The sequence below is a fragment of the Rhinatrema bivittatum genome, chromosome 4 (assembly GCF_901001135.1).
Source record: "Rhinatrema bivittatum chromosome 4, aRhiBiv1.1, whole genome shotgun sequence".
Classification (NCBI taxonomy): Eukaryota; Metazoa; Chordata; class Amphibia; order Gymnophiona; family Rhinatrematidae; genus Rhinatrema; species Rhinatrema bivittatum.
In genome coordinates, this window is record NC_042618.1 from 110943740 (window position 1) to 110958560 (window position 14821).

General features: G+C 45.3%; 1 protein-coding gene across 4 annotated transcripts in view; it reads left to right on the plus strand.

The window, feature by feature from the left end:
- Positions 1-13052, plus strand: part of DNAL1 (dynein axonemal light chain 1) — a 106905-nt gene extending 93853 nt beyond the window's left edge. For all 4 annotated transcript variants that reach the window (XM_029598665.1, XM_029598667.1, XM_029598669.1 and 1 more), the window contains 3 exons: positions 5536-5662; positions 7587-7727; positions 9614-13052. In XM_029598665.1, coding sequence (XP_029454525.1) covers positions 5536-5662; positions 7587-7727; positions 9614-9663 — 318 coding nt within the window. In that variant the 3' untranslated portion in view covers positions 9664-13052. The remainder of the gene's footprint in view (positions 1-5535; positions 5663-7586; positions 7728-9613) is intronic.
- Positions 13053-14821: the final 1769 nt, after the last annotated feature.

The following is a 14821-nucleotide window of genomic DNA, read 5'->3' on the forward strand; positions in this document are numbered from 1 at the left end:
ACAGACGCCAGCCTGTTGGGCTGGGGTGCGGTCTGCCTTTCTCAGTCCACCCAGTGAACATGGTTGCAGACTCAGTCGCGTTGGCACATCAATAGACTGGAAACTTTGGCGGTCCGCCTGGCTCTTCAGGAGTTCCTTCCCCTGATCCGCGGCAAGGCGGTACGAGTCCTGTCCGACAACTCCACCACAGTCGCTTACATCAATCGCCAAGGGGGCACTCGCAGTCTCCTGATAGCCTTAGAAGCCAGCCATTTCCTCGCTTGGGCGGAGCGTCACCTACAGTGCCTTGCGGCTTCTCACATTGCCGGAAAAGACAATTTTCAAGCCGACTTCCTCAGCCGGCAGTCGCTCGATCCGGGAGAGTGGGAGCTCTCGGACGCGGCCATGGCTCTGATAGTGGACAGGTGGGGTCCTCCTCACCTCGACCTCATGGCGACTCTGCGCAATGCCAAGGCCAATCGGTTCTTCAGCTGCTGGAGGGAGCACAGCGCAGAGGGCATGGATGCTCTGGCTCTACCTTGGCCAGCGGACATCCTTCTGTACGTGTTTCCCCCATGGCCACTGGTGGGGAAAGTTCTCAGGAGAATCGAGCTCCACCGGAGACCGGTGATTCTCGTCGCTCCCGAGTGGCCGCGAAGGCCGTGGTTCACAGATCTCATCAATCTAGCGGTGGACGGGCCCCTGCGCCTTGGTCATCTTCCTCGTCTCCTCCGGCAGGGGCCTGTATATTTCGACCAGGCTGATCGCTTCTGTCTTGCGGCCTGGCTTTTGAACGGCGTCGCCTGAGGCGCAAAGGTTATAGGGAGGAGGTCATCTCCACCCTGCTGCGAGCCCGGAAGCAGTCGACTTCTCTGGCCTATGTGCGCATCTGGAAAATTTTTGAGTCCGCGTGTACAGAGGCGGGTGTCCCTGCGCACTCCGCCTCGATTCCTTTGTTCTTTCTTTTCTTCAGAAGGGTCTCTCTAAGGGCCTCTCCTTCAGTTCTCTACACGTTCAAGTCTCTGCGCCCAGCTCTCTCCTGGGTCGGGTGGACAGTCATGCCTTAGCAGCTCACCCTGACGTGACTCGTTTCCTGAGGGGCGTTAGACACCTCCACCCCCCCTCTCGGGCCACGTGTCCGTCGTGGAGTCTCAACCTAGTCCTTCGTGCTCTCTGTGCGGCTCCCTTCGAGCCTCTTCGCCATGCTATGCTCAAGGATCTTACTCTAAAGACTGTCTTTCTGGTCTCTATTTCCTCTGCTTGCTGTATTTCCGAGCTTCAGGCGCTGTCCTGTCGGGAGCCCTTCTTGCGTTTCTCGGATTCCGGGGTTTCTCTCAGGACGGTTCCTTCCTTCTTGCCTAAGGTTGTCTCCGCTTTTCATGTCAACCAGACGGTCGAACTCCCAGCGTTCTCTCCGGAGGAGGTTGCGGGTACGGCAACCTTTGTCGGCTAGATGTAAAACGAGTCTTGCTTCGCTATCTCCAGGTCACCAATGACTTCCGGGTATCGGACCATCTCTTCGTCCTTTGGAGTGGTCCCAACCGCGGTAAACAGGCTTCTAAGACCACGATTGCGCGGTGGTTGAAGGAAGCCATTTCCTCGGCGTATCTTTGTCAGGGTCGTCCGCTTCCTGAGAGTCTGAAGGCCCATTCTCTGCATTCTCAGGCTACTTCTTGGGCAGAGAGTCAATCTGTCTCCCCGCAGGAGATTTGCAGGGCCGCCACTTGGACGTCTCTGCACACTTTTGCTCGGCACTACCGTCTAGATGTACACGCTCCGGTGTTCAGTTCCTTTGGGCGGCAAGTGCTTCGAGTGGGACTGTCTCGGTCCCACCCAGTTTAGGGAAGCTTTGGTACATCCCACTGTCTGGACTGATCCGGGTACGTACAGGAAAGGAAAATTAGTTCTTACTGTTAATTTTCGTTCCTGTAGTACCACGGATCAGTCCAGACGCCCTTCCCTGTCTGTCTTCTGTCCTCTCGAAGCTTGTTTTCTTGCAGGTCTGCAGATTTTCATATATTTCTTTGTGCAAGATTACTGAGCAATTACACCGGAAGCCTTGGTTGTTTTCTTATATCAAGTTGATGCAAGAGCGTATAGGTATACCATGTTTTCCTACATTATTCTATATTTGCTCCGTTGAGCTTTACAGTTACTTGCTTGATCCTATTCTTGGGTTTGTTGTTTTATGCTTTGACATACGTTATACTGAAGGGATAGAGGATAGGCCCTGTCCTGATATAGGGCATCCTTCAAGTTTTAGTCTGTCTCCACCTGCTGGAAAGGAGGCTCAACCCACTGTCTGGACTGATCCGTGGTACTACAGGAACGAAAATTAACAGGTAAGAACTAATTTTCTTATATACATGGGATGCTGCATAATCTTGCTGGTCGCGATGATATTTGGCTTTTTTACCCTTTTTAACCTCATTCCTGAATTTATCCGTTGTTTGCTGTAATTCTTTTAATGAAGCAGAAAATGATTCCTGTTGTTTTAATTCATCTTCAACCACAACTATCTCAGCTTTGATCTCATCTGTGCTCACTTTAGTATATTCAGTAATTAAAAGCATGAAATCCAATGTGCATTTGTTCAGTATTGATACCTATTTGGAGAGAAAATCTATGTTATCAACAAAAATGTGTGGTTCTTATTAATCCTCAATCCTCTTGGAGTAATTTGTTGTTTCACATATTTGATAAGCATGGCTCCATGCAGTTCTGCACAGATAGCCTGCTTGTGTTAACGGGTGAGTTTTTACCCGTTTTGAAGCTGTTCTGAAAGTGACGTTGTCAAAGCAGGTAAATCTGAAAATAATAAGGCTTCTTGCACGTTTGCTAAATGTTAGGTGGAATAACTGAAAATTCGTTTCCACTCAGTCTGTGCCATTATAGAGTTTAGTGGTAATATAATCAAATGGGACCCGTCAGAGTGAAAAAAACACCTATACAGACCAAAAAATCTCTATTCTACAAAAACAATATACTTCTGTTATTTCAAAAAGAGTAATTTTGCATACAACAGGCCTCAGAAACAAGGGCTCTGACCTTAAACCATGTTTCCCTGGTGCCTGATTTGCTCATATAAAAATATGTAGTGTAATATAATTTATAATCATCTGCCTGGATAGAATATGAATTCTATAAGATCCTTGATTATATTTTTAAGGTAATTTTTAAAACAATGCAAGTAAAATGTGCTTTTTCAAAAAGTTGTCCTTAATCGAGGTATTCAAAGTTGACAAACCAATTATCTTAGGGATTGATGAACTTGCAGAATGGTATCTGCATAGCTCAACATGGGGCCGTACTAGGTGGGGTCATGTTGGTGGGGTCACTTATTCTCCAAAATGTCCCATCCAATTAATTATATTCCTAAGGACCTTTTTGTCTGTGCCAGGTGCTTCATCCCCCTTTTTATTTCTCTGTCACCCCTCCTTCTTCTTCCTGCCATAACTCTGAAAATATCTATATATGTTCTCTTCCTAATCTCTTTCTAAAGGATCTTGGGTAAGCTCTCCCATAGCTGTGATAAGGTTGTCGGTGCTGGGGCCCCCCTGGATGCCTCAACCTTATCTTCTGATGGTAGGGCTAATTTCGGAGGAGCTCTCAGAATCAAATGAATTAGAGAAGCTGTCCATATTTGGGTCTGACCTGTTCTTAGGCTTCGTCTTTCCCCTCTGTTTGCCTTGTTGGTGTCGCCTCTGTGCTGGAATTGGCATTGCCACTTTCATCCCCTAATGACTCACACCTTGTCTGAGTCGTCTGTGCTGTCCCTTGGAGCAGTGCTAGCTGATATGGCTGGCAGCTTCAGTCTAGCTTCCTCATGTGACTGTAGTGTTTCTCTGGGGGACTAGCACCAGAAACCCCATGCAATGAACGGCTGAATTCCGCTGGTAGGCTGCTGGCATTAGGTGGCGCTCTGCACAAGCTTCAGCAGTCAATCCGGTTCCGTGAACCTTACCCTGTGTAACAGCACAGTATGTTCCAGGCGTGGTAGCCAGCCAGTACCCCCCAGGAGTAGGGAGGGGTGGGGGGACAGATCTGTTCCAAAGTAGCCTGAGTGCATTGGAGGGGCCCCTTTAGCGCATATCCTGCCATAGCTGGAGAAACCTCATTGGAGTACACACTGGTGCCTGGGCCCCAGCAGTAAGTTGGGTGCATCATCTGTTATATATGCAGGCCAAGAGCCCAACTTGTACCAGGTGCCTAATGGATGCCGTGGAAAGAAGCATTAGTATAAGGCCCTGCCTATGGGCTTGACCCTGCTGTGCTGTCCCATCTGGAATGTGACAGCCTTACCAGCCTGTGCACTGCTATCACAGAGCTGCCTGGCCACGAATTGTATCTCTGAATGAACCCCTGAAGTGATCACTTCAGGTATCAGGAACTGCATGTGCTGTTTGTTTTCTATTCTATGTTGCAGCTGCTATTGGCCATGCCCTGGGTCACAGTGTGCCTGCGACCTCTTCCATATTGTGTCTTCACACGCTCTACAGGTTTGCCCTTATGCTCCTCTTTGCTTAGTCTTGGATTGGCTCCCCTTGGTGGCACCCACCTCCCAATTGTAAGGGTAGTATAGCTGACTCTAGAACAGAGACAATGGGACTGTGATGGATCTGCCATACTGGAGATAATATTTGAGTCCACAGAGATCTTCCCTGCCCCTGCCGCAATCTTTTATCCTGGACGCATGTATCCCCGGAACTTACACAATTGCAGTCTTTGGCTGCTCACCTACCCTAACACCTCAGTTGTTCTGTTGATTCTGCTTTCAGGTGCTTCGCCACGTTTTGTGCTCTAGGCTACTGCTGAATGCACTTGATTGCTCAAGGGTCAAATGTTCAGTCTGCCTTAAGTGAATTGCTAGCCCGCAGCACCACAACTGCACTCACTGGGAAGGATAACTGAAACTGCACACACAGGGAAAAATGGGGGCCAGTGGCTACAAAATAGCACAACTGCACCAGATCAATATTGCAGGGACCAGTAGCGGTGAAATCCACTCTGAACAAACTGAAACACCAACCTTCTAAGAAAAGGGGAGTGTACTGCCGAGGTTGGGGGTTTAAAAGGTCCATGAGTGTTATCATAGGATGACTGCCTCTCCTCCTCCTTCTGACAAGCCTCTTCGGTGCCACTGGGTGCCGTCACCCACATGTAATGGCTAATCTTGCTATCTACAGAAAGCACTGTTTACAGTAAACAAACTTGCTTTAGGGGTGCCCCTCACCCTTTGGATTTCTGTCATTATACTACACTGACAAAGAGTGGAGAAGAGAGTTAAGCTAAAGACAGATGAGCTACACCATATTTGCAGTGGGAGGTTGAGTTCAAATCCTCACTGGAATTATATAATTTTTTTGCATATAGCTATGTTTTATGTTTATTTCTCCCTAGTACTTCCTTTTATTATGGAGAATTCAGAGCTTAAGGTAAAAGACTGAATTGGTATGGATCAGAAAAGGGTGGTGGTTCTTTGTTCTTGGCAAGATATAGTGGGAAAGGATGATTCTTTAGAGATGTGCATGTGAACACTGTTTTCTTCTATATCAGGAGGCAGTTGGGGAGATGTTAGAAGAGCTGTGGATCTCATATAATCTGATTGAGAAACTGAAAGGAATTCATGTTATGAAGAAACTGAAAGTTTTGTACATATCAAACAACTTGGTGAAGGACTGGGGTAAGCCAGGCTCGTCTCCTTATACTACTGCTCGTTGTATGTATTATTCCAACTAGTTCCCAGGATGGGGAAATATACTAGTTCCCAGGATGGGGAAATATACTACTGCTCGTTGTATGTATTATTCCAACTAGTTCCCAGGATGGGGAAATATGTGAGGAAAACCAGAAATAAGTTCATACCATTTTAGCTTCCTAAAAAGATGTAATGTACAAACTGACAGCAGAACATCTACATTCGAAATTCAAGAAACTCAAGGTAGCTGAAAATCAGAATGAGTCAAAATACAAAATAATCCAGCTATATTTGGAACTCTATAGGAAACACTGACATTGCAACCGTCATACGTAGCCGCAGTAGAATAATGGCTTATAATGTCAAGCCCTTGCAACTCTGGGCTTGAATAATCATAGGTTGCTGTGAGTGTTTAGGATGCAAACATTGTGTGAACACTACTAATGTCTGCACACCGATTTCCACCAGTTGGGTAAATAATATCTTACGTCCTGAGCGAGCACTTCAGGACGTAAGATATTATTTACCCAACTGGTGGAAATCGGTGTGCAGACATTAGTAGTGTTCACACAATGTTTGCATCCTAAACACTCACAGCAACCTATGATTATTCAAGCCCAGAGTTGCAAGGGCTTGACATTATAAGCCATTATTCTACTGCGGCTACGTATGATGGTTGCAATGTCAGTGTTTCCTATAGAGTTCCAAATATAGCTGGATTATTTTGTATTTTGAACATCTACATTCAGCATCATGAGAGAGGACAGCAGGGAACTTTACCCTGGTCACTGAGTCTGGGAATGAGGTGACAGTCCAAAAGTGGGGAGGGCAGGAAGCTAATTCACATAATGTACATTTGAACTAAGTAGCATTTAAAAGGAATCAGACTATCTAACTCATTTTTAACTTGCATCAAAAACAAACAATAGTTCTATTGACATTGAGGGGGTAATTTTCAAAGACTTATGCAGGGGTTGAGCATATAAAATCAACATATACATGCTTACGTAGCCTCTCTTCATGGTAAGTGAATTTTCAGAAGGGCGGGAGAACGTGTGTACTGTTGCCATGTGGGGAAAAGTATGCATGCGCAAAGTAGGCGTTTTGAAGGTGGGGTTGGGAAGTACGTGCATATTTATGTATTTTATAAAGAGAATGCATGTATACGTCATCAAACATACATGCATCCTTTTACACCTGCTAATCAAGTCATATATATTAAATTTGACTTTTCTTTTTGTCTGCAGTTTTTCGGTGTGGGGGGGGGGGGGCCTCTAGATCAACTGAAGGAGAGTGTGGGTGAACTGGTGGAAGTCTCAGCAAATTGGTCCTTAGAAGTATACGCACAAGTATTTTTTGTAAGCAAGATACACATGTATATCTGCCAGTTTAATAAACAGAGGGTTGATATGCATATATTACAATTATTTAATGCATAAAATATAGAAATTATGCAGATCTCTGAAGTAACAAAAATGTGCATGTACTGAAATATACGCACGTACTTCTGGTGTAGTGATTTGCAGCATACTATAAACTGTGAGGCTTCTGCTGAACAGTTCAGAAAATGCAGGCATAACTAGGCGCACCTACTTATGCATGTATGTGCTGACATATGCACCCTATTGAAATTTACCCTCCCTAAACTAAGATTCCCCCTTTTTTTTTGGTTCTGATTTGTGTCTTATACATGAGGAACTCTTTGTGTTTCAAGTTCTTGAAATCTCCTCCTAGTCACTCCCCCTATACAAAATCTAAATGGAGGTGGAGGCTGCTATACTGATCCTTCTCAGGACCCCTGCGGGCAACACACTGTCCATGAGCACAATAATTGCAAGAATGAAATTGGGGAAGCAGGTGCTTCCTGGAGGCAGTGACTTGTTAAGATTTTCTGTGTGTTATGCTATAGCCGAGTTTTCAAAACTGGCAGACTTGCCGCTACTGGAGGATCTCGTGTTTGTGGGTAATCCCCTGGAAGAGAAACAATCTGCCGAGGGAACCTGGTTAGAAGATGCAACCAAACGCCTTCCGAAGCTAAAAAAACTAGATGGTGAGTTCTGGGCTGAGTTATTACCATGTACTGACTCCCAGTAGAAAGCAAGATAAAATTTAAAACTTTTTGCTTTGTCTACAAATGCTTGAATAAACAGGCACCTTAATACTTCTCTCCCCTTATACGCCCTCAAAGGATCTCTGGTCCACTGAAATGGCTCTTCTTTCCTCTCCTCCATTGACTATTGTCAGATTGTCCTGCATGAGCCTCCATGCTTTCAGCTGTTGTGCACCAAAAATTTGGAACAAATTACCACTATCCCTGTTCCTGGAGCCATGCTACTTTAAGTTCAGGAAAAAAAGCTATGGCATGGCTTTTTAGCTAGGCCTTCCCCTAAGATCCACCTATTCAACCCAGCTTCCTGAACCCTCTACAAAGGACTGTGTGATACACAATGGGGTCTTCAAAACTGTTCACAAATGGGATTTCCTATACTGGATCCCAATTCTTCATTAAGAGTAAGTTAATATTTAATTTCTGAACATCTTCATTAGACTCTGATGGCATTTGATAGGCCAAAAGCTACTGCTCTCAGTAAGTCTGAACGTTCATATTATAGGACATATCTAGCAAACCTAAGGGCCTCATTTTCCAAGCCGCTCGCACGCAAAAAGTCCCTTATCGCGTGCGATACCAGGATGGGGGCGGAGTCGGCCCCGGAAGAGGAGGAGTCGGGGCATCACCGGGGCCGACTCTGCACCGACGCCGCAGACAGCAAAAAGGTAGGTACCTTTTTGCTGTCTATTTCGCTCCCAATAGCTACACCTCCTATGGTGGCGCTATTGGGTGCGAATCCGGCAGCGATCGCACCGCGACGGTGTGATCGCTGCCGGCTAGCACAGGCCCGCCCCCCATTTCAGCCCCCCGCCCCTCATCTTCTAAAGTATCGCAGGCCTGCGATACTTTAGAAAATGAGGCCCTAAAATGGGTTTGCAATAATAAGTCTTCTCAATGTGTTCATTTAAGCTTTTTCTGCTATATCAGAGATGTCGCTGGCAATAACATTGCAACTATATTAAAGCCAATAATACCCCTGTCTGCTACTTAAAAATCCTACCAACCCAAATTCCCCTTCTTTTTAGTCCTCTTGACTTTTTTTTAATTTAAAAAGATGACTACAGTGTACAGTGTTGCTCTGATTGGCCAGTGAGTGGCAGCAGGATGGGCATGACTTTCACTGCTCCATTGAGGCTCTGATATGCTCTGCCTACTCAGTGACAACCACAAGGTAAACAAGATTCTGAATGGATTGTTTCAGGATGTAGGAAGGAAAAAAGCATGGCATTCATTTGGTTTGATTTTTCAGGGAAGGCTAGAGCAAGAGTTACATGCTTAACCCTTTTGAGACCACAGGCACTGTTCTTAGTAATAGTTCTAAATATAGGTTGGCAGGCTGTAGAATGATACTTCAGAGACCCAAAGGGTTAGAAGACAGAGAAGGATGGGAGAGGAAGGAGTACTCCTTAGCAGCTTTTCTGCTTTTGGAAATAGCTGGTTTAGGAAGAAAGTAAAACCTGTTGTCTGACCTGGCTTCTTGTCACATTCTCAGGCTAACAGGCCATGCATGTTTAGATCTGTGTGGTGTGCCCTTCGCAAGCCTGATGTGGTCATAGTTTGCAGTGGTCCAAATATGGCCCTTTCTTTGGGAAGAATGTGGAAATGGTTTACTTGCTAATGATTTTAAACATAAAGCACATTGTGAGCTGTGGTGGCAGAATTATCAGAGTTTTACGGAAAGGCCAGTTTGCTAAATGTTGCTGTTACTGAAAGGATCCTGTCCTCACTTCCCTTGACAGCTGCCTGCATTCTGACAGCCATGGCTCAGGGCATGATGGATCTGATTTAAATGCAGGGTCTCAGAAACCTTTTGCTTTTACTTTCAGGAACTCCAGTTGTTAAACAAGAAGAAGAGGAAGGTGAAGGAGAAAATTAACGCACAATCATTTTTCATTTTATTATTTAAGCATCTTCAAAAAAATAAACTTTGTATATTTTTTTTAAGCAAAAGTGACTTTTTTTTTTTTTTTTTTTTTTTTTTTAGAAGTTTGGTACAGTTCCATTTTTTAAAATTCTTTTTATGTTTTGAATGGGCACAGACTACACAAATCTGGATGCTTCCAAAAGGTAGTACTGACCTTCACCAGAGCTGTGCTGCTTTTCTTTCCGTTAACTTAAGCATAGAATATTTAGATCTGTGCAAGGACTAATCCCTGTGCTCCATGTACTAGGGCAATATTTTTTGCAACCCCAAACCAGTCTGTTTAGAGTATTCAAAATCTGCTAATCATGCTTCTCTTAGATCAAATGTATGTATATGTCACCTGCATATGCATTGTGGTTATCCTGTAAACAAGACCCATGTAGGAACACAAAGGCTAAAGCCAAGAAACATAGCACTTAATATAAGTAATCTTTATAGCAGATGTGCAGACATCTTGTATGTGAATCGGAACCAGAATCGGTTCGGATTTCAGTTCCGATTCACATCTCTATAGATGTGAATCGGAACCAGAATCGGTTCGGATTTCAGTTCCGATTCACATCTCTACTTGTTGGCCTCTATTCACCAGTTAAATTAGGGTTTCCCAAACTGTGGGTGGAGATCCCAGATGGGGGTCACAAGTGCCTCAAACAGTAGCATTCTTCAGGCACCAGCAACATTAATAGTAGAAGTCAATGTGGGGCATTTGAACCAGCAAATGCTCACAGACACTGCCCCTGCATAAGTTTTTGTGGCTGAGTTTCCATGGATTAGGGTAGACTTCTGCTACTCCTCTCTCATCATCCACCGTTGAACCTACCCAAGACAAAGACATTGCCCCTGTTATCAGCCTGGCCTCTCTTAACATCATTTGTCATCCACCTATGTCCAGGTGGCCCAAAGAATAATGCCACTGACCCTTGCCAGGGAGATGTTGAAGGGGGTGCATGTTTAAAGGAAAGGATCAGATGCAGAAGGGGTTTGAAAGTTGGATCAAGTGGAGAGGAATTGGCTGGGGAGGGTGAGAGAATGACAGAAGATGAACTGGGGAATATGAGAGAAGCTAGGGGGATGTGAAAGGATTTGAGGGGAGGTGAGGCTGGGAAGTGAGAGAGGGTATGACAAAGGATCACTTGGTGATTATAAGAAGGACTTGGGCTGAGATGGACAGGATGGGTTGGGGAGGTAAGGAGCTGGGGAGGTAAGAAGAGTTTACTGGAGGGGCAGAGGCTGAGAGAGGGTCACTGCTGGTGGGAGAGGAGGTTCTTTGGATGGGGTAGAGATTGGGAAAAAGGATTTACTGTAGAGTGGGGAGGTTGGGATAGGGGATCACCTGGAGTATGGGGAGGGTGTGAGTGGAAATGGATTGTACCCTTGCTAATTTGTTTTGGTCATCCTTTAGGTCATGTGAATTTTCAAGTGCTAAAATGGGGTCACATTGGCAAAAAGTTTGGGAAGCCCTGAATTAATGTTTAAACTGTTTTATTAGAGAAATCAACAGTGCAAATAAATATGCAGGGAAGCCCTGAATGAAATTGAATTGGCAAATCTGATCATCTGATTTGAATAGAAGACAAATAAAGCCCCATCCCATAATATTACTTGTTACTACAAGGTACAGTAAAAGCTCATTTTTAACAATTGATAACATTTCGTTATTTCTAATTTCTCTGACTTCTGAATGATCGCACTAAAGTTGAGGACAAAGAACCCTTCTTCAGCTTTTTGTTCCAAATATCTTTTTCTAGATTTGTATTTTATGGAAGAAGTAGTTTATTTTCCTGAATTATGATCGTTGGAAGAGCTGGTTGGGGCCCCCATTTTACTGTTGGTCAAATTACTCATTTTAAATACAATGGAAGTGCAAGTATAGTCAAGTTCTGTTTTAAGTGTAACAGTATCTCCACTAGGATCCTGGCATGTTCTCCCCTGATAAAGCTGGAGCAAAAGACTGATTTATCTGCCCCATGGTATTTAGGGGCATTCAGCCAATGAAAATGTTTGATGGGCACTAAGGTTTGAGCCCCTCCCATTTTGAATGGAAAAGCTTACACAGCGTATGGGGTCTGTCAAAGAGACGTTTCTACTGCCCTTCCTTCAAAGAGAAGAAAAGGAGACTGTTTAATTTTTCACTGAGAAAAGCAAATCTGCTGAATTTAATTATTCTAATGCTTCTGAGGTTGGATAAAGGCTACCTTACAATGGTCTCATTCAGGGTTTGGCTCCAGGTAGAATAATTCCCCTTTAGAGTACTCACATATCCTGGAGCTCAACAGAAAACATATTAGGGGCTTGTAGAGATATAGTTTCATATTTCTATATTGTTTATTTAAAATGAAAAAATAAAAGCAAACAGCAAATGAAAAGAAACTTACATTTTAAAATTTCAGATGACTGCCCTTTGCCATATCCCTCTTTCCTTGGTTGCTGCTTGACGTTTTCTTCATGAGACAGGAATAGTTCCCAGTTGCTGCTACCCCGGTAGAGACTCAGTTGCAGAAAGTGCTGGAAGATCACGGCAAGCTCCATTGTTCATTTCTGCTGTACAAAATGACCTAGTGCCATTTTGTTGCATGGAGGACATGAACAATGGTGCTGGCCTTGGCCGTCTGGCACAAGTTGCAATTGACTTGAGGTCAGGATGGCAGCAACTGGGAATTGTTCTTGCCCCATGAAGAAAATTTCAAGTAGCGAAGAATATAACTGGGATGGGGAATGGGGGAGGGCCAGGCTTAATGTTTTTTTACCTTTTTTTTTCTTCTGGCATTGGCAGACATTCTGATTTTCAAATGAATAAAATTGTTAGGTTTTCTTTCATTTTGATTTGAAAATGAAATGGGAAATTGTATTAAAATTCCTTTTTCAATTCCAACAATGCACTTGTCTAAAAACATATTTGTGCAGGTATCTCATATTACATGAACAGTGCAAGAGCAAATAAAAAAAAAAAAGGAGCAATAACTCAAGAAGGCCACCTTTAAACTGCCCATCAGTTTCCTACTCATCCAGTCAAATTGCTCTTGCTTCTGTAGTTCCTGTATATTATGGTCTCTTCACCAGAATAAAAACAAAGAAGAAACAGCCTAGAATACAGAGTTTGTATGTTAACAGCAGTTTCTGTATTTTTTCCTTCACTGGAACAAAAGGACTTTTTGTACATGCCAGCTGGGATACACGTTGATATGTTTTTTGATTTCAAGATTATAGCTTACAGCCGTTATGGACTTCTAGTGTTTTTTGAAGAGCAAACGACTTCATGACTTTAAGATCTACCACTGAAGGCAGAAGCACTTATTTCTTGGGTACAAATGATTAATATTAAAAAGACACTTTGAAATTTGTGGGTATTTTATTTATTTATGTAAAATTACTTTTAGCCTGCTAATCACAGCACTAGTCCTTTAGGGTATATATGTTTAGATCTTTGTCTGTCTCCATATGCTTTAGAACAAAGACTACTAACCATTTTAGTAGCCACCTCTGAACCAACTCTATTCTGTTTATATCCTTTTGAAGGTGCAGTCTCTAGCACGGTACACTGTTATTGTAGGTAAGGTCTCTTCTCACAGGACAAGCAGGATGGTTGTCCTCACAAATGGGTGACATCGAGGATGGAGCCCACCACGGAAAACTTCTGTCAAAGTTTAAACAGAACTTTGACTGGCCCCTACTGGGCATGCCCAGCAAGGCACTGACCCTGCAGCCAGCAGGGGTCTCCCTTCAGTCTTCTTTTTTCCGCGCAGCAGTTGCCATGCGGTGAAAGGAGCTCTCTAACCACGTTCCTGACAGGAATTTGGAAGTTAATTTCCTAAGAAAATTTGCCCCTCAGGGGTCTCCCTTCGACAAATTTTTAGTCATCTTACGGAACCCGGTAAGTTTTTTGCCTTTTTCCATCGACTACCGTCGAATTTGGCCCTTGAGGCCTGTTGGCACTTACCGATCCCCAGCCTAAATTTTGGCTTCAGGCCATGGCAACGGGGTTCCGCCGTTGTCCGGATTGTACCCGGACTATGTCCATCACAGACCCCCACAGGGTTTGTGTGATGTGTTTGGGTAGTGAGCATGATGTCCTGACTTGCACCAAATGTGCCTTAATGACACCCAAGGGTCGCAAAGCCAGGATGGAGAAGATGGGGGCTCCTCTTCCATGCACCCACCCCAACGCCATCGATAGCATCGACGTCATCGGAACCGGCACCGTCGAAGTTGTACCATCATCGTCAACCCTCCGGTGACCGTCCGCCATCGATCGCTTCTCGGCCGCCGACTCCCGTCCCTTCCCCGGATGGGCGAGGGGATCGGAAGGAAAAGCACTGCTATCGACGGCACAAATCTCGGCCTGTCGAGGATCCACAGCCATCGACCTCTGCTCAAGCCGAGCCACCGACAAAGAAGCCGCGAACAGACCGGACACCCTCCACGTCTCGTTCGCAGGCATCGAGGAAACCCTCACCCTCCCGGGGTGCGGGGGCCGTGATCCCACCGGTTACGGTGGTCCCTCCGGCCCTGCCTCAGCCTCCCTCTCCCGTCGAGCCGGGTATGGTTACCCCTGGTCTCCGGGCAGAACTGGACCGGCTGGTCCAGGAGGCCATCGAGAAAGCGATGAAGAAATTGCAACCTCCATCGGCACCGTCTCCGGCACCGGTTCCAGTGCCGCCCCCGGCACCGACACCGGCTTCGCCACCGAGGAGGGAACCGACCACCGAGCCGTTGATACAAGCGCTAGCACCGCTACTGAGCCGCATGGAGGCGCTCATGACGGCCCTTCCATCGGTGATTCCAGTGCCATCGACAACACCACCGTCTCCGACTGGATTTTCATCGGCAGGAGAAACACCGTTCCGGATTCCCCCTTCCGGGGTGGTTCCATCGGTGCCTTCTGGTATATCTCCACCGATATATCCTTCGGTTCCATCCATTCCACGCCAGGCACCGATTCCATCGCCAGCACCGAAGCCATCGATGCCATTTCTGGTTCCACCTACGGCACCGATTCCACCTCGGTTTCCATCGATGCCTTTAGAGCCTCAGCCAGGTCCATCAGGGTTACAAACCCCACTTGATCCCTACGATACCTGGGGTGATGATGATGATACATCTTCTGACACGG